This window comes from Carcharhinus amblyrhynchos, chromosome 10 (assembly GCF_965287045.1).
Source record: "Carcharhinus amblyrhynchos chromosome 10, sCarAmb.v2.hapA, whole genome shotgun sequence".
Classification (NCBI taxonomy): domain Eukaryota; kingdom Metazoa; phylum Chordata; class Chondrichthyes; order Carcharhiniformes; family Carcharhinidae; genus Carcharhinus; species Carcharhinus amblyrhynchos.
In genome coordinates, this window is record NC_137333.1 from 73,684,968 (window position 1) to 73,707,854 (window position 22,887).

The 22,887-nt window shown below is 45.3% G+C and overlaps 1 protein-coding gene across 1 annotated transcript; it reads right to left on the reverse strand.

Annotated features, from left to right (window-relative positions):
* Positions 1-1,169: 1,169 nt before the first annotated feature.
* On the reverse strand, positions 1,170-21,922 carry c1qtnf9 (C1q and TNF related 9). Its single transcript, XM_080197344.1, has 4 exons — positions 21,843-21,922; positions 7,767-7,974; positions 6,108-6,170; positions 1,170-1,958 (listed from the first exon to the last, which is right to left on the reverse strand). The coding sequence occupies exons 2-4, from the start codon at positions 7,930-7,932 to the stop codon at positions 1,189-1,191; spliced, it is 999 nt and encodes a 332-aa protein (XP_080053470.1). The 5' UTR covers positions 7,933-7,974; positions 21,843-21,922; the 3' UTR covers positions 1,170-1,188.
* Between the last annotated feature and the right edge of the window lie 965 nt (positions 21,923-22,887).

Sequence of the window (22,887 nt, forward strand, 5' to 3'; positions counted from 1 at the left end):
ACATGCACTCTACAGATGCTATTGGTGCCTGTAGTGTCTCTCTGCCAATCCATCAGTGAGACTCCCTACCGAGTTCCTGTTGGTCTCACATTGGAGTGGGTTGGGATGCAGAGCCATCCTCCACCATCCTTTTCTAATTTCCCATCCTTCTGAAATATCAAGTAACCTTGAATATTCAGGTCCTAACATTGGCCACCTTGCAGCCATGTCTCTGTAATGGCTCTCTAGCCATAAATATTTATTTCTATTTGAGCTAATAATTCATTCATTTTGTTAAAAATGTTAAGAGCATTCAGTTGTGTATATTAAAGATAGAAGTTGGTAGATTTTTGGGTACCAAGGGAATTAAGGGATATGGAGATATTGCAGGAAGATGGAGCTGAGGTAAAAGATTGAATGGCAGAGTAAGCTCCAAGGGTGAATAGCCTACTGCTGCACTTATTTCTCATGATCTTTGTCTATTCCAGCAGCACCCAGATTTAGCTCAGGATTACTAGTGAGCTCATGTTTACCAATGGGATTCCTACTTGCTTGGATACCCAGGGGTCTGGCAAGCAGTAGATCTGGGAAAGGCTGATAAGGGAGTAATCCAGCACAAAATGATTACAAGTTGTTGGCAAATTAAATTTTAACCTTTGTACCGGAATGGGCTGATATCTTGAGCTGTTCTGTAAAATTGTCCAAACATAATCTATTAAAAATAGGTGTTTGCAAGCATCATCAATAGCAACTGTTTTCGTGTGAAGAGAAATGATGGATAAAGTTATCCTTTCACAACCTCAGGGAGTCTAATCGCATTTAAAGTCTCCTGATTAATGTGGGAAAGCAGACCAATTTGCATACAGCAAGATGAAGGCTAAATACTGCGGATGCTGGAATCTGAAGCAAAAACAGAAAATGCTGGAGAAATTCAGCAGGTCTGGCTTTTTTGATTTGATTTGATTTATTGTTAAATTAGCATCTGTGGAGAGAGAATAGAGCCAGCATTTCGAGTCTAGGTGTCAGAATTCTTTTCTCTCTCCATAGATGTCAGAACCAGCTGTGTGCACAGCAAGGTTTTCGAAACAGCACTGGGAACAATGAGCAGATAATCTGTTTTTTTAATGAGGCTGCTTGCTTTATTCTCTTCACACCAAATCTAAATAGCTAGCTACACTTCTGATGAAATGTCTCTACTTTATGGATTCTTTATTCAGTAAACAAAAGAAACCCAGTAAAAACTGTATCATCATCATTGTCTGCATAAAGGCCACTATAAAAATCCCCACCGGTTACCTGAAGCCATACTTGATCTCCAGTTTGTAATTGCACTAACGTGCCTCCAGAAGCCTGATCCTCACTGTTTTGATAACTATCAAATGTATTGAGAATCCGCGTGCCATTCTTGTACAGGGAAACTCTGACATGTTTGACATAGACAGTGATATGATAAACAAAATAATAAACTCCGGAAAAGACACATGTAAATTTCCCGGTGGCGGGGTTGTAGTGATTTTGGTTGTTGTAGAAGATTTTTTCAAATTTGATTGGACTGTCTGAGCGAGGATACTTGGAAGATCGTGTCAAGCCAACGCTAAATGCACTGTTCCTTATCGCTGCATTCTCACCTATGTTTCCTTTCTCTCCTATTTCTCCTTTAATTCCTTTTTCACCTTGAATTCCAGGATGTCCCCTGGGGCCATCGTCACCTACTTCCCCTTTGGGCCCTCTTAGGCCTGTGGGCCCTCTGGCACCTGGTAAACCAATATTCCCCTGAAGTCCAACAGCTCCCTTGTCCCCTTTTGGACCTCTGGGTCCTAAATCCCCTTTTACACCCTGTTGTCCTTGTAACCCTATTTCTCCCTTTTGGCCTTTGTGTCCAAGTGGTCCAGGAATTCCTTTTGGTCCTAATTTTCCAGGCGTCCCTTTACTTCCTTGTTCACCACGTCTTCCTTTAGTCCCAGGTGCCCCCACCGATCCTAGGGTCATAAAAATGCCAATTTTAAAAAGTGTCCTTTCTGCGTGCCGATATGCATGTTCATATATGACAACTCACATGTTTTCACAGACAATAGAAAGTATATTTTCAGCCTTTATAAGTAGGCATTAAAGTTCTCCTATTTCAGTTCATGCCCATCATTGATACATCTGGGTTTCTTCCAATCAAATTGGATTCTCAAGGTACTCTTGGCTGGCAGAGGGTGTCTCACTAGCACATTCACACACTTCCCAATTAGATAACATCTAAACAATTATAAACAATTAAAATTCAGAGGCAGTGGGTGGCTCATAACAACCTGAGTATTCCTGGTTGGGCCACGGTTCAGATATTGGCTTTAATTCTGAGTTGGGAATCAGGAATAGAAGATGGCTGATTGTCAGTCCAGTTGCTGCCTCCAGGAGTCTTGTCTGATAAAAGGAAGGAGGCAGACCAGTGAAGTTAGGGGTTCAATGGGCTGGATTGTGCAGCCCCCTCTGCTGGTGTGTTTACGGAGGTCTCCCACCCACCCCTGAGCTGACCCCTGTAATACATTAGGTGGACAGATTTGAAAATCAGCAACTCCTGTAGCATAATTAAATCAATAATTAAAGGTCGGTTATACTTGCTGGCAATCCCATTGACTGGGATAATCTGCTCTCTGTGCCAGAATATGGGTGGTCAGGCAGCAGTGAGCAGTATTTACTGTGTGGCAGAGATGTAAAGCAGTAGGAAGGAAGGGGGAGTGTCTCTTTTTGGGGGGTATTTTGTGTGCAGTGGGCACACCCCTCCAAAATGTCACCCTTTCCTTCCCCACCACCAGCTCTTCAAATCCTGGCCCTACCACACTATTCTGCTCCCTGGTCTTTCATGTCCCTCCCCACCTTAAAAAGCTGGGATTTATGGGGGAATTTTACCAAACAATAGCAGAGTGAGAAAACTCTCACCGGGGAAACACTCTCTGAGGAAACTCTCTCTGAGAAAACACTCTGCAGGGAAACTGGTTGGTTTTCTCTCCAGATCTATGACATTCTGCCAGAAGACATCAAGGGGCATGTTTCACATTGTCATAAAGGTGGCCTCAACACACCTGCAAAACCTGGCTGCACTGAGATTGGGGCGCCATCTTTAAACAGGCCCCTGATCATAACCTGAGTAGATCACCCCCTGCCCCCCAACCCCCCCGCCAAGGTTGCAGGGGCTCTCTACCCCACCCTGCACTTCTCTCCCCCACCCCACACCCCTATGATTATTGGCCCCTTCCCCAAATCATCAGCTCCTTCCCCCTCAATCATCGAGGGTTATACTCAATTTTCACACCCCAGGGAGACCCTCTTACCAATAAGTAACTTTTCTAATGCAGCCCAATAGGAGTGATACCTGGTTAGGAACCAATCCTCTTTGGGAGAGGTAGGGCTCTGCTGAGGTGGACAGGAGACCACGAGGCCTCCTCAAAATGGAGATGCTCTCTTTAACTTCAGGAAAAATTTTAAAGCGTGCACGGCTGCAGGCCATCAGTCAGGGAATCCCCTCATCCCAGTGCCACATCATCACTAGTGATGGTAAGATTCATTCCAGAGGTGTGCTTTTAACATATTGGGCTGAATGCCCCTTAGGAACAGGGATCTTGTGCAAAGTTGGAAAATGGTGCTGTGTGCTGGACTGAGAGAGAACAGAGGTCAGTGATTCCCAAGCTGACACCAGGAAGTTGCCTCCAGCTACCTGCTGAGCCCTGGCCTCTGGGAGGGGCCCGTCTGCCCTGTAAACATTCCCTTAACTCTCCCATTAATGAGTGGGGTGGGGAACCTCTGTCATGTTGTTCATGCTTCAAACCAGCTGAGAGGTGAGAACACATCAGAAGTGAAACTTGAAGCGACATTTCCCAACTTTGCACAAGATCCCTCTTCCTAACTTCCTTCCATGAGACCTGGGACATTCAGCCCACCATGTAAAAACCACACCTCATTAGTGATGATATGCCTTGCAATAAGATGACATCTATGGGGAATGGGAGTGGTCCACTATAACCACATTTGGATTCAGCCTACCTGTACATGGATAATTAAAGAGGCAACCTCAGAAGTTCAAAGGGTGTTGAAGGATTGGAGGAAGAATTCTCACAGCTAAGGGTGGTCACTTAGGGAGTAGGAGGAGCATTGGAATGTTTGGAGCCACGAAAGCTTTGCAGTCATCGAATAATTCTCAATCACCAATCAGTAACTGAGCCTCCCTTACATTTATCCACCTGTTTCCATGCTTCTCTGGGTTGTTTATTCCACACCTTCACCAGACTACCACCCAACCAGACCTGACTAGCCCTCTCCATCCAACCCAACTACTCCCTAACCCACATACCACCTCCCTCACCAAACACACTACCTCTCTGTCACTTTAGCCACCTGTCTGCCATCCTTTATACCTGCCACCTACACAGTTATCACCTCCCACACCCGTCACCATTTCAATCTACAATTTTGCCCACCTGGCACTTCAGCCACATATCGCTCTACCTAGCCCACCCTACCACCCTACACATTCACTTTTTTGTCCACTCATCCAGTCACTAATACTCATATTGCAATTTTAAATGTACCATACAGCAGTTACAGGGAGAGTAACTTGTCACCAACGCCCCCCCGACTTCTCTGAGAGATGCTGCACTGTGCATTTCTGGAGAAGCTGGGCTCAGAATTCCCAGCAAGAAATGCGGAGCAGTGTCGGGATTTGGAGAAGTGCCACTGGAGGTACAACAAAATAATGTTTGAAGAAGATCCAAGCGACTATTTCAAGCTGGCCCAGAGGTTAGTTCTACTGTCTGTGCTGGTTCACAGTGTTAAGTAGGCTAGTCACATTGGAAACTAACTAACCATAGAATCCCTACAGTGAAGGAGGAGGCCATTCGGTCCATCAAGTCTGCTCCGACCACAATCCCATCCAGACCCAATTCCCATAACCCCACATATTTCCCCTGTTAATCCCCCGAGCACTAGTGTTAACTTAGCATTGCCTAACCCGCACATCTGTGGACCGTGGGAGGAAACTGGAGCATTCGGGTGAAACGCATGCAGACAAGGGGAGAATGTGCAAACTCCACACAGTCAATGACCCAAGGCTGGAATTGAACCCAGGTCCCTGGTTTCTATGAGAGTCCAGCAATTCACTCCAACAGATCACAACTTATACAGTAAGATGACAACATTGTGACTTCTTCGTATCATGGAGACTACGGATAACCACCGTGCCACGGTGTTGCCCAAAGTTGTTACCCATCTGACATCCTTTCATATCGCAGAAAAACTGGAGTTTGTAACATCAGTTCTGACCAATGCGTGAATCTTAGTGCCATGGTCCTTCCTCTTTCTGACCCAATACTGTTAAAGTCTGTGACCTACTGCAGGTCCTCAGGCAGTGGAACATTCCATACAAACAGAGGTAGATTCTCTCCTTCTTTCTCTGTCAGCAACAAGTGAACATTTTTCCTTTCCTTGTCTAAGTTCCTCACGGTAAAGTTACTTTTTTCACAGTAACTTCATTGCAGTGTTAATGTAAGGATACTTATGACAGTAATAAAATAAACTGAGAGCATCTGGGAAGCCTTTCTCCCGTTAATGGGGGTCCACCAGTTGTAGATATGTTCAGTGTGAGAGATAACGCACTCTCCGTATCGCTTAGTTCTGGATTGCTTACAGCCTCTTAACCTGTGGTGGACGTTGAGTGTACCAGGCTGGCTCGACATATTCCAGGAGAGGCTGGGGAATGTTCTGTGTATTGAAGTCACAGTGTACTTGGACCATCACTTTGAGTTAAGGTTAGATGCAGCACACTGACAAGTTGAGGCTGCAGTCATTAGGAGTCATTTCAAGCTCCCACATTCAATTTTTAATAATCTAGCATTAGGTTCAAGAATTCGAAGTGCGGAAAACATTAGGGCAGTGGCAATACTCTTTACTCCGGTAGCTTTTTTTGTAAATACAAGTCATTAATTCTATACACATTCTAGTAGGCTTTTGTACAGCATGGCGAGTATTGATAATTTCTCCAAGCTAACTATTTCAAACAATCGTTGTACATTCAGACAAATGAAATTAAAAACATGGGGAACTCAGTGGTGGAGGGGGAGAGGAATTTATTGAAAAATATTATATCTTGCCTGGTTTTCCGGGTTCACCTTTCGATCCTACAGGGCCTGGAGGTCCAGCTTTCCCAATATCACCTGTTGTTTTATCACAGAGTCTTTACGTTAGTTGAAAAGTTAAAATTCTGCATTACATTACACAAAACTGAAGAACCCATTCTATCTTATTGAAGAGCTACTTCTGTGGTTTTTAGAGTAATAACCTTTGCCACATTTAACATCGTATAAATGTCCACCTCCATCTGAGGGAGCAACTTATTCACCTCATTATAAAACCCATCTGATTTTCAATCTATTCATTTCAAAGGAATACAAGTTGGGCAGGTTCTAAAACAGGGAGACAACCTCTCCATGAGATAACCATTCGTCCTGTGAGGGTAAACATTTACTCAACATTTGCTCTGCTGCAAGTAAACAAATAGGAGAATCTACCACAATTTATTTACATTAGGAGTTGCCCATAAACTTCTTATACGTTCTCACTGGAACATTTTGGGATGAATCTTCATCTTCATTGCATTGATCCTAGTCTGCTCACTTCCCCATTATAAAACGAAACTGAGATACTAAGGAACTTAATGGAATGAGAATCTTTTGGTTTCCATGACAGTCCAGCAATTCACTCCAGCATATCACAACCTATACAATAAGATGACCACATTGTGACTTCTTCATATCGTGGAAACTAGATAAGTTTATACTTCACTGCCGTTTAAGTGGATCATTATATCCAGCTCTTTACGTAAGTATTCAAAGGGCCTTTTGGTGAAGATCAAGCCTCAGATCAAGCCTAAGATGGGAGGCAAAGCCTTTTCTTGTCAGCTTAGACCTTATTTGTCTCTCTTGTGGGGACTATGAATTGGATTAAAATTGAATTTATTTTTGGAGCACGCTAGGTGATGGATTAAGGGCTTACCCAGTCCACTCTGCACATTGACTTTGTAACATTAAGAATGAAGCAATTTTTAAAAAAATTATTTGAATATTGAAACTTCTTCACAAGATGCATTATAGAGCATTATTTTATACTGTGCTATTCCAGAATATAGTAAGGCTACTGATGTGACCAACATGGAAAATTCATGCATTACGTGAATGGAATATTGAGTTTCATATTCAGTCAATATTTAGCTGTTAAAGGTGGATGAAACTGAATCATGGATGTGAGGTGAGCACTCTTAGCAAAGTTAACCCATATCATTGTCATTTTCAGATTCTTGCATCTGTGGGTAGTTTTTCATGGGTTTGAATATTATGTATAATAATAACTGGACATGTTATGTACTGATTTACAATCATAGCATCACCTGTGAAATATTGGCCATAACTGATGAAAGAAATTCCTTCCATTCTGCTAACTGATCTCAACAGAAAAATCAGCTCAATAAAATATAAAACACAGTGAGTCATTTCCCTCCTAATATAGTGTTAAAATTTTCAGCTAAGGATTTATGTTAATGTATCTAGTTGTTAAGAAATGTCTAGGATTCGGTATTTCTAACTATGTTAAATGGTAAGGACATGCTTGCAGATCGCTTTACCAGTACTGGAGGTCTTGTGGCGGAGTGGGCAGTGCCCAGGCTCAAGTCCAATGCCACGGATTGCTGGCCATGAAAGATATGTGTGTGTGTGTGTGTGTGTGTGTGTGTAGACAAGATTTAAAAGAAACTCTACCTGTATCTCCTTTGTCACCCACAGAACCATCTCTCCCATCTCTTCCAGGCAAGCCGTTATGGCCAGGGTTTCCTGGAATTCCAGGATGTCCATTGATACACATCTCCTTTCTGAACACCTCAGCGTTCACCAGAGTGATAAGAGAAAACAGTGACCAAATCTTCATCCTGGATTCAGATCCTCATTACCAGGGTCTCACAGTGCAAATCTGATAATAATAACAATCAAAACAATCTCATTAGAGGCCACAGACCTATCCAAACAACCAAAAGATTATTATTGCATAATTATTTTTTAAATAATTGCAAATAAAGGTTAGTTGTGAGGTGACTGAAATGCACGGAGATATATTGATTCATATTTCACTTATCTGGTGATTGTTTGTCAAACCACTTGTTAAACCAAGGAATGAGGATGAAGCCAAACCAAGCAGATCAACTGGGATGGGAGAGCCTAAAGGTTTTGCTGGAATTAGAATGGTAAAGGGAATGGTTAAGCAGATCAAGACTACGAAGGTGGGAATTGGAAAGTGCAGTTCTGAATGACTTACAGGGAGATTTTTCCAAGGTCGACACAGAATAAAATGAGATTGAAGGGAGCAGGGGCATGGTTGAGAGTTTGAGACACAAGGAAGTGATCCAAGGTCCTCTTGCCTATCATTGAAATCATAAGAGTAGAGAAGGGTGGCACAGTGGTTAGCACTGCTGCCTCACAGCACTAGGGATCCAGGTTTGATTCCCAGCTTGGGTCACTGTCTGTGTGGAGTTTGCACGTTCTCCCCGTGTCTGCATGGGTTTCCTCTGGGTACTCCAGTTTCTTCCCACATCTGAAAGATGTGTTGCTTAGAGACATTGACCCAAACAAACACTGGAATGTGGCAGGTAAGGAAATTTCACAGTAACTTCATTGCAGTGTTAATGTAAGCCTTACTTGTGACTAATAAATTAACTTTTTTTTAGGAGATAGCAAGCCAAAGGACTGACCCTGGATATAGGTAGATGATTACATGGTGGGCGAGGTTTAAGGAGGATGAGGGGGACGAGAATTCAGACATATACAAGTACAGAAAACGGGGATATTCCACCAATATCATGTCCATTTTGGGATCTATGTCGATCTCTCCCAGAGTCAGATAAACCCACAATAAGCAGATAACTAAACTGATTGCACCTTTATTCATGACCTCCTCTATAAATATTCCTTTGCACTCGATATGGATTTCTATGCTGAGCTTGTGACACTCAGTGCCACATTACACTTGAATTACTAATGGGTATTTATTTACTTAGATTATTTGCTTATCTAAATCTTTTGATATGAAACAGATTCCAACAGTGCTGGGAAATGGCAACAGCTGAGAAATTGGCTCTTATATTCATTTTTGTGGCTGGCTCTGATCTCCACAATATTTTAAAGAAAATAAATTACTAAATGGGATTGCGTCTGGATCCAGGACTACTGAATATCCATTGTGGAAGAAATGTGTCATTGCTAAATTTATTCACTGACAGACAGTTTTCTGGCTCTATTCTATGACTGATAGATTGATGCCTGCTGCCCTCTGCTGGAGAGAGGAGAAAAATCACCTAATTTATCATAAAAATAACTAGACTCAGGGCATTGCTTAAGGAATAGAAGAGAAAGTGGTACAGAATGACATACTGATAAAATATATAAATGTTTATGATATATAAACATTTGTATATTATGAAGTTTGAGTATATTTGGGCTGGAAATTTCCTGGGCATGGAGTAGGAACCTGGCCTCTCCAGCTTTTTTTGGCTCTGATTGGAAAGGGGGAGGGATGTTTCTCAATGATGATACTGAACTGGTGGGATGAAATCAGGAATACTAAGGATCATCAGTCCCATCTCAGTGGCCCCGATACACTGCGCGCACACACAAAAACCAAGTATGCAGTGCGTAACAGAACACCATTCTGTGAATGTGGGTCTAACAGTATTTTCAGATGCGTGAAATCCACGTGACACTCAGTCACTGCTTCCTGAAGTGAAAAATTTAAATTTAGCTATTTTTCTGTGAATTTAATCTGTCGTAGTACTCCCCACAACCTCTACCTCCCTCCCCACCACTCCCTCGGCATTACACATAGCTGTGGCCACATGCCCCAAATATGTTCATTGCTGATCCCCGTGCAGGGTCAGTGTTAGGGCCAGCTGATGAGCAGGTTGTGCCCTGTTCTACCGGTGGTACTGCAGGAAATTCAACACCAAAATGTATATATTTATGATTCATTCTCAGGATATTAGTATCTCTGGCATGGGCGGTGTTTGTGAGCCTTGCCTAGTAGTCGGTGATGAGGTAAAAAATACCTTCCTTCCTGAATTTCTGCAATTTGTGAAACAAAGGTGCTTCTGCAGTGCTGTGAGGAAGAGTCAGCAGATTTTAGGCACAGTAGCAATGAAAGAACAGCAATACCCGTCTAAGTCATAATGTGTATGAATCTGTTGTAGCACTGCTCTTGGCAAGTGCGAGGATATAACATGTTATAGTGGAGAATGGACTATTGCAGTGGTACATCTCAGATATTAAGTATGAAGGGAATGCTGTTTGAAAACAGATAATAACCTGATTCTGCTCTTTTACTGTTGTTCTGTTCAGGATCCAGGAGTCATCACAGAATCATAGAGCCCTACAGTACAGAAAGAGGCCCTTTGGCCCATCGAGTCTGCACCAAACACAATCCCACCCAGGCCCTACCCCCATATCCCTACATATTTTACCCACTAATCCCTCTAGCCTACACATCCCAGGACACTAAGGGGCAATTTTTTAGCACGGCCAATCAACCTAACCTACACATCTTTGAACTGTGGGAGGAAACCGGAGCACACAGAGGAAACCCACACAGACACAAGGAGAATGTGCAAACTCCACACAGACAGTGACCCGAGCCAGGAATCAAACCCAGGTCCCTGGAGCTGTGAAGCAGCAGTGCTAACCACTGTTCAACTGTGCCACTCATGGTATACAAAAAAGTTTCTCCCTTTCGTCTCTCCCCCTCTCTGTGCAGTTCTACTTTTGTTGCGTTCATTTCTGTTTCTCTCTCTTGATCAATATTTTCATGGTACTGCTCAATCAAGAAAGACATTGCAGAGTGAGGGAAGAACAATGGTCACAGGGCAGGAGGACAAAGGAGAAAATAGAAAAATAAGGGCTAGTTAAAGCTGGAGTTAAGGACCAGAGGGAAAGGTTAAGGGAGGGAGTTCCCAGAGAGCAAGGATATAGTGACTGTAAGAGCAATCAGCTAGGCAGAACCTAGGTTTCAAAGGACAAACATCTACTGTATCTCAGAAGAGAAGTATGTGTGTACGTAGAGATATATGATGAAGTGAAAAAAAAAATGAAGTGGTGAGGTGCAAGATCATGAAAGAATTTGAATATGAGATCTACAAATTGATTTACTAGGAAATGGGAAACAGTGAGCTTATAAACGGATATTGCGCAGTGCTTTGTGTGGGTGAGGAGTCTGAATGAATTGTAGACAAAGGGCCAGTTCAGGGAATACAGTCAATTGGAGGCAACAAAGACATTTGTGATTTAAACTGGAGATATAAGGGTGGAGGCAAATGAAGTTACAAAGATGAAAGAAATTAGTTTGATACTGGAATAGATGTGGAAGAATCCACATTGTGCAGGACACAATGGGCAGAATTTAATTGAGTCCACCAGTGTGTGAACATGGTGGCCACAAGAATCAGGCAGGTCGGGAACATTGATGGGGATGGGAAGGGCCTGCCATGGAATCCTGCCCTCTGGGGATGGGGGTTCGGGGGGGGGGGGTGTCAATTAAACTCACTTCACACCAATCATTCTTGAGCTGATTGGAATTTAGTGGCAGTTCTTGGATTTAATGGGATTCACATGGGTTTCCCCTTGGCTCACAAAAGCCACCAGCAAACAATCTTGGATTTGCTTGTGGCCGTGTAGGGGCGAGTTCCTATTGCCGAGTACTCAGTCAAGGGTCTGGGAATCAGGAAGGAGGGGTGCTGCTGAAAGCCATCCCCCCAACCTTACCCTCTCCTCCAGTGAAGGAAAGGAAAACTGAGGGCAGGTTTTCTTCATCATATTGTTAGAGTTGTATTCATTAGGGACTTGTGGGCCAGCCAGCTTTAATTATCAAGTGGCCACACGGTGAAGCCTTCCATTGTTTGCTGGAGCAGACAAGTGAAGGAGCAGAGAGAGAGCTAAGATTTTACATGTTAAAAACCTGTTTCAAATAAGTTTAAAGCACTTTGTTCTTTGTAGAACTGTTTAAAGCATTTATTGTATTTACTGCTTTAAGAATTCTGAGGGAGTGGTTAGCAGGCAGTTGTGGGCCAGCCAGCTTTAAATCAGCGCCAGGTTTAAAAGGAGGCCTGGTGTAGACAGCGGGCAGCGTCGGAGCAGGCAGTGGAGTGAGAGGGAAGCAGAGTGAGCTAATAGGGCTTAATATCAAAAAGGGCTTGAGTGAAAAAAGGCCAGGTGAGTTTGTTTGAAAAAACAAGGAAAAAAAAAATTTTTTTTAAACTACTACAGTGAATAATGGAGGGGCATGTGATGTGTGGTTTCTGTATGATGTGGGAACTGGTGGACCCCAGGGTCCTCCCCAGTGACCATGTCTGCAGTAAGTGCAGGTTGCTGGAGGAGCTCCAGCTCAAGGTGGATGAGCTGGCCTCTGAGCTACAGACACTGAGGCTCATCAGGGGGAGAGAGGGTGCCATTGTCAATGGGGTGGAAGTGACATCCACCCCCCCTAGACTGGCTAACTCTAAGGGTCAGGGACAAGAGGGGGCTGCTGGGAGGAGGAAGGGAGGTGAGGAGCGGAGGCCTCAGCCTCTTAATCTACATAACAGGTTTGAGGTTTTTGCTTCCAGTCTGGAAGAGGACGAGGCAGGAGAGGTTGGTGAGCAAACTGCACACGGTACAGTGATGCAGCAGGACATAGGCAAAGAGAAGGGGAAAAGGAACGTAGTAGTGATTGGAGATAGTGGGGTGAAGGGTATTGACACTGTCCTTTGTCACAATGACAAAGTGCACAGAAGGGTGTGTTGTCTGCCTGGTGCTCGGGTACAGGATGCCACAGCTGGGCTGCAGAGGAACCTGGAGTGGGAGGGTGAGAATCCGGTTGTTGTGGTTCATGTGGGTGCCGGCGATGTAAGCAAAATGCAGACTGAGGATCTGGGGAGGGAGTATGAAAAGCTGGGAATGGAATTAAAAAGTAGAACCGACAAGGTGGTTATCTCTGGGCTACTGCCTGAACCGAGTGCAGATGGGCGTAGGGTTGACAGGATTAAGGAAGTGAATGGGTGGCTCAGGGATTGGTGTGGGAGGAATGGGTTTGAATTTATGGGGCATTGGCACCAGTATTGGGGTAGGTGGGACCTGTTCGGGCGGGATGGGGTTGGTCTGAACCGTGCTGGGACCAGAGTGCTGGCGAATCGTGTAAAGAGGACTGTAGACAGGGCTTTAAACTAATTGGGGGGGGAGGGTGCGAGGGTAGGTGACGTTACGAGGTCTAAAGTTAAGGATAGGGTACAGGTAAGGGAAGAGGCCGAGGATGTCCCAATAATAGAGGGAGTAGGGGGCGTGAGTATGGTTGGTGGCGATCTGGCAAATAGGGTCCAGGTGAAGGCTGGGATGAAAGCGCTTTATCTGAATGCACGAAGCATTCGGAATAAAGTGGATGAGCTGGTGGCGCAGATCAACACAATTGGATATGATCTGGTGGCCATTACAGAGACGTGGCTGCAAGGTGACAGGGACTGGGAGATGAATGTCCAGGGGTATCAAGTGTTTAGGAAGGATAGGCGGGAGGAAAGAGGGGGTGGCGTAGCTCTGCTGATTAAGGATAGCATCAAGGTGGTAGCAAGGGATGATATTGGAGCCAAAGAGCAGAAAGTGGAATCGTTGTGGGTGGAGATTAGGAACAGCAAAGGGAGGAAGGCGCTGGTGGGTATCGCCTATAGGCCCCCGAACAATGATCTGGAGGTGGGGCGGGCTGTTAACGCGCAAATAAGTGCGGCGTGCAGGAATGGGATGGCCGTAGTTATGGGGGATTTCAATCTGCATATTGATTGGTCGACCCACGTTGGACGCGGTGGGCTCGAGGAGGAGTTCTTGGAATGCTGCCAGGATAATTTCCTTGAACAGTGTGTGTTGGAGCCGACGAGGGAGCGAGCTATCTTGGATCTGGTGCTATGTAATGAGGCAGGTAGAATTAGGGACCTTGCGGTGAAGGATCCTCTTGGAGAGAGTGATCATTGTATGGTGGAGTTTCTGGTGCAGATGGAGGAGGAGAAAGTGGGTTCCCGGACACGCGTCCTTTGTTTGAATAGAGGGGAGTACGGTAGGATGAGAGAAGAATTGGCAGATGTTGACTGGGGGAGCGCGTTGGAGGGAGGGTCTGCTGAGGAGCAGTGGAGGATCTTTAAGGAGATCTTTCTTGGTGCTCAGCAGAAATTTATTCCGATGGTTAAAAAGGACCGTAGGAGGAGAGGTAATAAGCCATGGATAACGAAGGAGGTGAAGGAAAGTGTTAAAAGCGGAGGAATTTAGAGTAACTAAGAGTAGTGGGCGAGAAGAGGATTGGGAGAGGTTTAAATGTCAACAAAGATTGACAAAGAAGTTGATAAAGGAGGGTAGGAGAAACTATGAAGCTGGGCTAGCACTTAATATAAAAAAGGATAGCAAGAGTTTTTATAAATATATAAAAAGGAAGAGGCTGGCTAGGGTGAACATTGGTCCTTTAGAGGATGAGAAGGGGGACTTAGTGGTAGGGGATGGGGATATGGCTAAGGTATTGAATAACTTTTTTGTTTCTGTCTTCACGGAGGAGGACATGAATAATTTGCCGGATGTTAGCGATGGAAAGGTGGTAGGACTGGAGGTCTTAATGACATTACTGTTACTAGAGAGGCGGTGCTCGACAGACTGGAGGGACTGATTGTGGACAAGTCCCCAGGACCGGATGGAATGCATTCGAGGGTTCTGAAAGAAATGGCGGAGGTGATAGTGGATGCCTTGGTGGTTATTTTCCAGACGTCGTTGGACTCCGGGGAACTGCCAGAAGATTGGAAAATGGCTAATGTTACGCCGTTGTTTAAGAAGGGTGCCAGGCAAAAGGCGGGGAATTATAGGCCGGTTAGTTTAACGTCTGTGGTAGGTAAAATGTTAGAATCTGTCATTAAGGAGGAAATTGCGAGGCATCTTGAAGGGAATTGCTTGATAGCGCAGACGCAACACGGTTTCATTAAAGGGAAGTCGTCTCTGACAAATTTACTGGAGTTCTATGAGGATGTGTCTAGGGCAGTGGATAGAGGAGAGCCGGTGGATGTGGTCTTTCTGGATTTTCAGAAGGCGTTTGACAAAGTACCTCACAAGAGGTTATTGCAGAAGGTCGAGGGACATGGAGTTGGGGGTAGGGTGTTAGCGTGGATAGAGGATTGGTTGTCAAATACGAGGCAGAGAGTGGGGGTCAACGGGTGCTATTCGGATTGGCGGATGGTGACTAGTGGAGTGCCCCAGGGGTCGGTGCTGGGGCCTCTGCTTTTTACCATTTATATAGATGATCTGGAGGAGGGAACCGAGTGCAGGGTGTCGAACTTTGCTGATGACACCAAGATTGGGGGAACGGCAAATTGTGCGGAGGGTGTGGAGAGTCTGCAGAAGGATCTAGATAGGCTGGGCGAATGGGCCAGGAAATGGCAAATGGAATTTAATGTTGGCAAGTGTGAGGTGGTCCACTTTGGTAGGAAGAATGGTAGGAAGGACTATTACTTACGTGGCGAAAAACTGCAGCAGGCGACGGTGCAGAGGGACCTCGGGGTCCTTGTGCATGAGTCGCAAAAACCCAGCTTGCAGGTGCAGCAGGTGGTCAGGAAGGCGAATGGGATGCTGGCCTTCATCGCGAGGGGGATTGAATATAAAAGTAGGGAGGTCTTGCTGCAGCTGTATAGGGCATTGGTGAGGCTGCAGCTGGAGTACTGTGTGCAGTTTTGGGCGCCGCACCTGCGCAAAGATATTTTGGCCTTGGAGGGAGTGCAGAGGAGGTTTACTAGGCTGATACCGGAGTTGAGGGGGTTGAGCTATGAGGAGAGGCTGAATAAACTAGACTTGTACTCGTTAGAGTTTAGAAGAATGAGGGGAGATCTCATTGAGACGTATAAGATGATGAATGGGATGGATAGGATAGAGGTGGAGAGACTCTTCCCGCTCAAAAAAGACAGTAGGACTAGGGGGCACAGCCTCAAGGTAAAGGGGGGGTGGTTTAGAACGGAGTTGAGGAGGAACTTCTTCACTCAAAGGGTGGTGAATCTCTGGAATTCTCTGCCCGTTGAAGTGGTGGAGGCTGCCTCGCTAAATATTTTTAAGACGCGGGTTGATGGGTTTTTGATAAGAGAGGGGATTAAGGGTTATGGGGAGAGGGCGGGAAAGTGGAACTGAGCCACGACAGATCAGCAATGATCTTATTGAATGGCGGGGCAGGCTCGAAGGGCTAGATGGCCTACTCCTGCTCCTATTTCTTATGTTCTTATGTTCACTTCTGTTTATTTCCTTTGCTCTCTCTCTCCCTATATGTGTGTGTATGCATGTATGTGTAATACATATATATAATGTATATGAGGGTCTCATAGGTTTCTACAAATTCTCCACTGGCTATGTGTGGAACCTCGCACTATTATCTTTCCAGACCATACCTTACAAAAACAGACTAGTAGTGAATTACTCAGTGAAATGGCACGATTGCCTGTAGGAATTGAAGACATAAGAACATAAGAACATAAGAAATAGGAGCAGGAGTAGGCCATCTAGCCCTTCGAGCCTGCCCCGCCATTCAGTAAGTTCATGGCTGATCTGTCGTGGCTCAGTTCCGCTTTCCCGCCCTCTCCCCATAACCCTTAATCCCCTCTCTTATCAAAAACCCATCAACCCGCGTCTTAAAAATATTTAGCGAGGCAGCCTCCACCACTTCAACGGGCAGAGAATTCCAGAGATTCACCACCCTTTGAGTGAAGAAGTTCCTCCTCAACTCCGTTCTAAACCACCCCCCCTTTACCTTGAGGCTGTGCCCCCTAGTCCTACTGTCTTTTTTAAGCGGGAAGAGTCTCTCCACCTCTATCCTATCCATCCCATTCATCATCTTATACGTCTCAATGAGATCTCCCCTCATTCTTCTAAACTCTAACGAGTACAAGTCTAGTTTATTCAGCCTCTCCTCATAGCTCAACCCCCTCAACTCCGGTATCAGCCTAGTAAACCTCCTCTGCACTCCCTCCAAGGCCAAAATATCTTTGCGCAGGTGCGGCGCCCAAAACTGCACACAGTACTCCAGCTGCGGCCTCACCAATGCCCTATACAGCTGCAGCAAGACCTCCCTACTTTTATATTCAATCCCCCTCGCGATGAAGGCCAGCATCCCATTCGCCTTCCTGACCACCTGCTGCACCTGCAAGCTGGGTTTTTGCGACTCATGCACAAGGACCCCGAGGTCCCTCTGCACTGTCGCCTGCTGCAGTTTTTCGCCACATAAGTAATAGTCCTTCCTACCATTATTCCTACCAAAGTGGACCACCTCGCACTTGCCAACATTAAATTCCATTTGCCAGTTCCTGGCCCATTCGCCCAGCCTATCTAGATCCTTCTGTAGACTCTCCACACCCTCCACGCAATTTGCCGTTCCACCAATCTTGGTGTCATCAGCAAATTTCGACACCATACACTCGGTTCCCTCCTCCAGATCATCTATATAACTGGTAAATAGCTGAGGCCCCAGCACCGACCCCTGGGGCACTCCACTAGTCACCAACCTCCAATCCGAATAGCACCCATTGACCCCCACTCTCTGCCTCCTATTTGACAGCCAATCCTCTATCCACGCTAACACCCTACCCCCAACTCCATGCCCCCTTACCTTCCGCAATAACCTCTTGTGAGGTACCTTGTCAAAAGCCTTCTGAAAATCAAGAAAGACCACATCCACCACCCTAGACACATCCTCATAGAACTCCAATAAATTTGTCAGACACGACTTCCCCTTAACGAAACCGTGCTGCGTCTGCTCTATCAAGCAATTCCCCTCAAGATGCCTTGCTATTTCCTCCTTGATGACGGATTCTAACATTTTACCTACAACAGACGTTAAACTAACTGGCCTATAATTCCCTGCCTTTTGCCTGCCACCCTTCTTAAACAACGGCGTAACATTAGCCATTTTCCAATCTTCCGGCACTTCCCCGGAATCCAGCGATGTTTGGAAAATAACCACCAAGGCATCCGCTATCACATCCGCCATTTCTTTCAGAACCCTTGGATGCATTCCATCCGGTCCTGGGGATTTGTCCACAATCAGTCCCTCCAGTCTGTCGAGCACCGCCTCTCCAGTAACAATAATGTCATTGAGACCCTCCAGTCCTACCACCTTTCCATCGCTAACACCCGGCAAATTATTCACGTCCTCCTCCATGAAGACCAAAACAAAAAAGTTATTCAAGGCCTCAGCCATTTCCCCATCCCCTACCACTAAGTCCCCCCTCTCATCCTCTAAGGGTCCAACGTTCACCCTAGCCAGCCTCTTCCTTTTTATATATTTATAAAAACTCTTGCTATCCTTTTTTATATTCAGCACTAGCCCAGCTTCATAGTTTCTCCTACCCTCCTTTATCAACTTCTTTGTCAATCTTTGTTGACATTTAAACCTCTCCCAATCCTCTTCTCGCCCACTACTCTTAGCTACTCTAAACACCTCCGCTTTTAATTTAACACTTTCCTTCACCTCCTCCGTTATGCATGGCTTATTACCTCTCCTCCTACGGTCCTTTTTACCCATCGGAATAAATTTCTGCTGAGCACCAAGAAAGATCTCCTTAAAGATCCTCCAGTGCTCCTCAGCAGACCTACCTTCCAACGCGCTCCCCCAGTCCACATTTGCCAATTCTTCTCTCATCCTACCGTACTCCCCTCTGTTCAAACAAAGGACGCGTGTCCGGGAACCCACTTTCTCCTCCTCCATCTGCACCAGAAACTCCACCACACAATGATCACTCTCCCCAAGAGGATCCTTCACCACAAGGTCCCTAATTCTACCCGCCTCATTACATAACACCAGATCCAAGATAGCTCGCTCCCTCGTCGGCTCCAACACACACTGTTCAAGGAAACTATCCCGGCAGCATTCCAAGAACAACTCCTCGAGCCCACCGCGTCCAACATGGGTCGACCAATCAATATGTAGATTGAAATCCCCCACAATTATCGCCGTCCCATTCCTGCACGCCGCACTCATTTGCGCGTTAACAGCCCGCCCCACCTCCAGATCATTATTCGGGGGCCTATAGACGACACCCACCAGCGTCTTCCTCCCTTTGCTGTTCCTAATCTCCACCCACAACGATTCCACGTTCTGCTCTTTGGTTCCTATATCATCCCTTGCTACCACCCTGATGCTATCCTTAATCAGCAGAGCTACGCCACCCCCTTTTTCCTCCCGCCTATCCTTCCTAAACACTTGATACCCCTGGACATTCAGCTCCCAGTCCCTGTCACCTTGCAGCCACATCTCTGTAATGGCCACCAGATCATATCCATTTGTGCTCATCTGCGCCACCAGCTCATCCACTTTATTCCGAATGCTTCATGCATTTAGATAAAGTGCCTTCATCCCAGCCTTCACCTGGACCCTATTTGCCAGAACGCCACCAACCATACTCACGCCCCCTACTCCCTTTATTATTGGGACACCCTCGGCCTCTTCCCTTACCTGTACCCTCTCCTTAACTTTAGACCCCATGATGTCACCTACCCTCGCACCCTCCCCCCCCTCTAATTAGTTTAAAGCCCTACCTACAGTCCTATTTACACGATTCGCCAGGACTCTGGTCCCAGAATGGTTCAGACCAACCCCATCCCACCCGAACAGGTCCCACCTACCCCAATACTGATGCCAATGTCCCATAAATTCAAACCCATTCCTCCCACACCAATCCCTGAGCTACCCATTCACTTCCTTAATCTTATCAACCCTACGCCCGTCTGCACTCGGTTCAGGCAGTAGTCCAGAGATAACCACTTTGTCAGTTCTACTTTTTAATTCCATTCCCAGCTTTTCATACTCCCTCCCCAGATCCTCAGTTTGCATTTTGCCTACGTCGTTGGCACCCACATGTACTACAACGACCGGATTCTCACCCTCCCACTCCACGTTCTTCTGCAGCCCGGATGTGACATCCTGGGCCCGAGCACCAGGCAGACAACACACCCTTCTGTGCTCTTTGTCACTGTGACACAGGACAGTGTCAATACCCTTAACCCCACTGTCCCCAATTACGACTACGTTCCTTATCACCTTCTCTTTGCCTATATCCTGCGTCTGCATCACTGTACTGTGTGCAGTTTGCTCACCAACCTCACCTCCCTCGTTCTCGTCCACACTGGAAGCAAGAACCTCAAACCTGTTATGCAGATTGAGAGGCTGAGGCATCCAGCCCCCACCCTCCTTCCTCCGGTCCCCACCCTCCTTCCTCCGGTCCACACCCTCCTTCCTCCTCTCAGCAGCCCCCTCTTGTTCCTGACCCTTAGAGTTAGCCAGTCTAGGGGGGGTGGATGTCACTTGCCCCCCATTGACAATGGCACCCTCTCTCCCCCTGATGAGCCTCAGTGTCTGTAGCTCAGAGGCCAGCTCATCTACCTTGAGCTGGAGCTCCTCCAGCAACCTGCACTTACTGCAGACATGGTCACTGGGAAGGACCCTGGGGTCCACCAGCTCCCACATCATACAGAAACAGCACATCACATGCCCCTCCATTACTCACTGTAGTAGTATTGAAAATTTCAACACGAACTTGCCTGGCCCTTTTTCTCCCTAGCCCTTTGATCCTAAGCCCTAATAGCTCACTCTGCTTCCCTCTCACTCCGCTGCCCGCTCCGACGCTGCCCGCTGTCTACACCAGGCCTCCTTTTAAACCTGGCGCTGTTTTAAAGCCTGCTCCCCCAGAACTCCCTGCTATCCACTCCCTTAGAATTCTTAAAGCGGTAAATACAAAAAGCCAGCAAAAATGCTTTTAAATGATTTAAACAGTTCTACAAGGTAAGTTCTTACTACGAAAGTGCTTTAAACATATTTAAACAGGTTTCTAACAGGTAATTTCTTATCTGACTCTCTGCTCCCTCACTCGTCTGCTCCAACAAACAACGGAAGGCCGTCGGTACACAGCTGCTGAACATGATTACAAATTACAAGATCACCATCTCACAGTTCTTACACAGTTCTCATCTCTGTCCATGTTATAACATGGCAGTAGAGAGCAACACAGTGGCACAGTGGTTAGCACTGCTGTCTTACAGTGCCAGGGGCCGAGTTCAATTCCGGCTTTTGGTGACTGTCTATGTGAAGTTTGCAAATTCTCCCCATGTCTGCGTGGGTTTCCTCCAGGTGCTCCAGTTTCCTCCCACAATCCAAAGATGCTAAGTTTTCCCTCAGTGTGCAGAGATGTGTAGGTTAGGGAGATTAGTGGGGTAAATATGTGGGGTTATGATGTTAGACATTAGGTCAGATGCTCTTTTGAAGAGTTGGTGCAGACATGATGGGCCAAATGGCCTCCTTTTGCAGTTTAGGGATTCTATAATAACAGTATAACTATCCCACAACATCAAGTTGCTGTAGAAGATTCCATTGCAATAGTTTGAAGAGCAGGAAGTTATCCCCAGTTTCTCGGCCAATATTTATCTCCCAATCAACAACACTAAAACAAATGATCTGGTCATAATCCTATTGTTTTTAATGCAACTTTGCAGAGCACAAGTTTGCTGTCATGTTTTCTACACTGTAAAAATACTTCATTGGCTATGACGTCTAGTGGTCATGGAAGGTGTTGCATAAATGCAAGACTTTTACAGTATGATGTTGGAAATAGTTCTTACAATTTCCTCACCAAAATGCAAAAAAATCCATTAAGCTATACACTAACTAGATTGTAGCGTGAATTGCGAATTGTATTAGATAAGTTTTATATAATTCTAAATCTCGAGAAAAAAATATATTTGAAGTTTACTTTGTTAACTTAAACACTGCCAACTTACCACACCAGATGCCACCTCCGACTGGACACCTTTCATAGCACAGAATTGCTTTTCCAAATATAGATTACATCTTTTCCAAGTGTAATTAGTAAACCAGATTAGTTATTAAGAAATATAGTCCATCAAAGACAAACTAGAAACATTGAAGTGCCAACATAGCCCTGGTATCTGGGTAAATACACCTTAAATTTTAATAAATGATTAATAATTACAGTGGCAAATTCTCAGAAAAAACAAAATCATTACATGGATCAGTGGACTTTAATTCTCAGTTCCAACCACCTTAGAGTTGTCCAAATTCCACAGTCACAAGTACTTCAGCCAAGAGAACATTTAAAAAAACCATGAAATGAGAATAACCTTTTTAAAATTTGACCCCATTTTTAAAGTTACAAAGCTAGTGTGCAGAGTGGACCTGGCAAGGTCTTAATCCATCTCGCTCAGAAAATACTGGAAAATCTCAGCAAGTCTGACAGCAACTGTAGAGAGAGAATACAGCTTTGGTGAAGGGTCATCCACACTCAGAATGTTGGCTCTGTTTGCTCTCCACAGATGCTGTCAGAGTTGCTGAGATTTTCCAGCATTTTCTGTTTTCGTTTCAGATTCCAGCATCTGCAGTTTCTTGCTTTTACCTTAATTCATCTCTTCGCTTCCTCCAAAAACCAATTCAAATTCTTTTGATTTGATTTATTATTGTCATATGTATTAACATACAGTGAAAAGTATTGTTTCTTGCACACTAGACAGACAAAGCATACTGCTCATAGAGAAGGAAACAAGAGAGTGCAGAATGTAGTGTTACAGTCATAGCTAGGACATAAAGAAAGAACAATTTAATGCAAGGTAAGCCCATTCAAAAGTCTGACAGCAGCAGGGAAGAAACTGTTCTTGAGTCGGTTGGTATGTGACCTCAGACTTTTGAATCTTTTTCCCGAAGGAAGAAAGTGGAAGAGCAAATGTCCGAGGTGGGGTCCTTAATTATGCTGGCTGCTTTGCTGAGACAGTGGAAAGTGTAGACAGAGTCAATGGATGGGAGGCTGGTTTG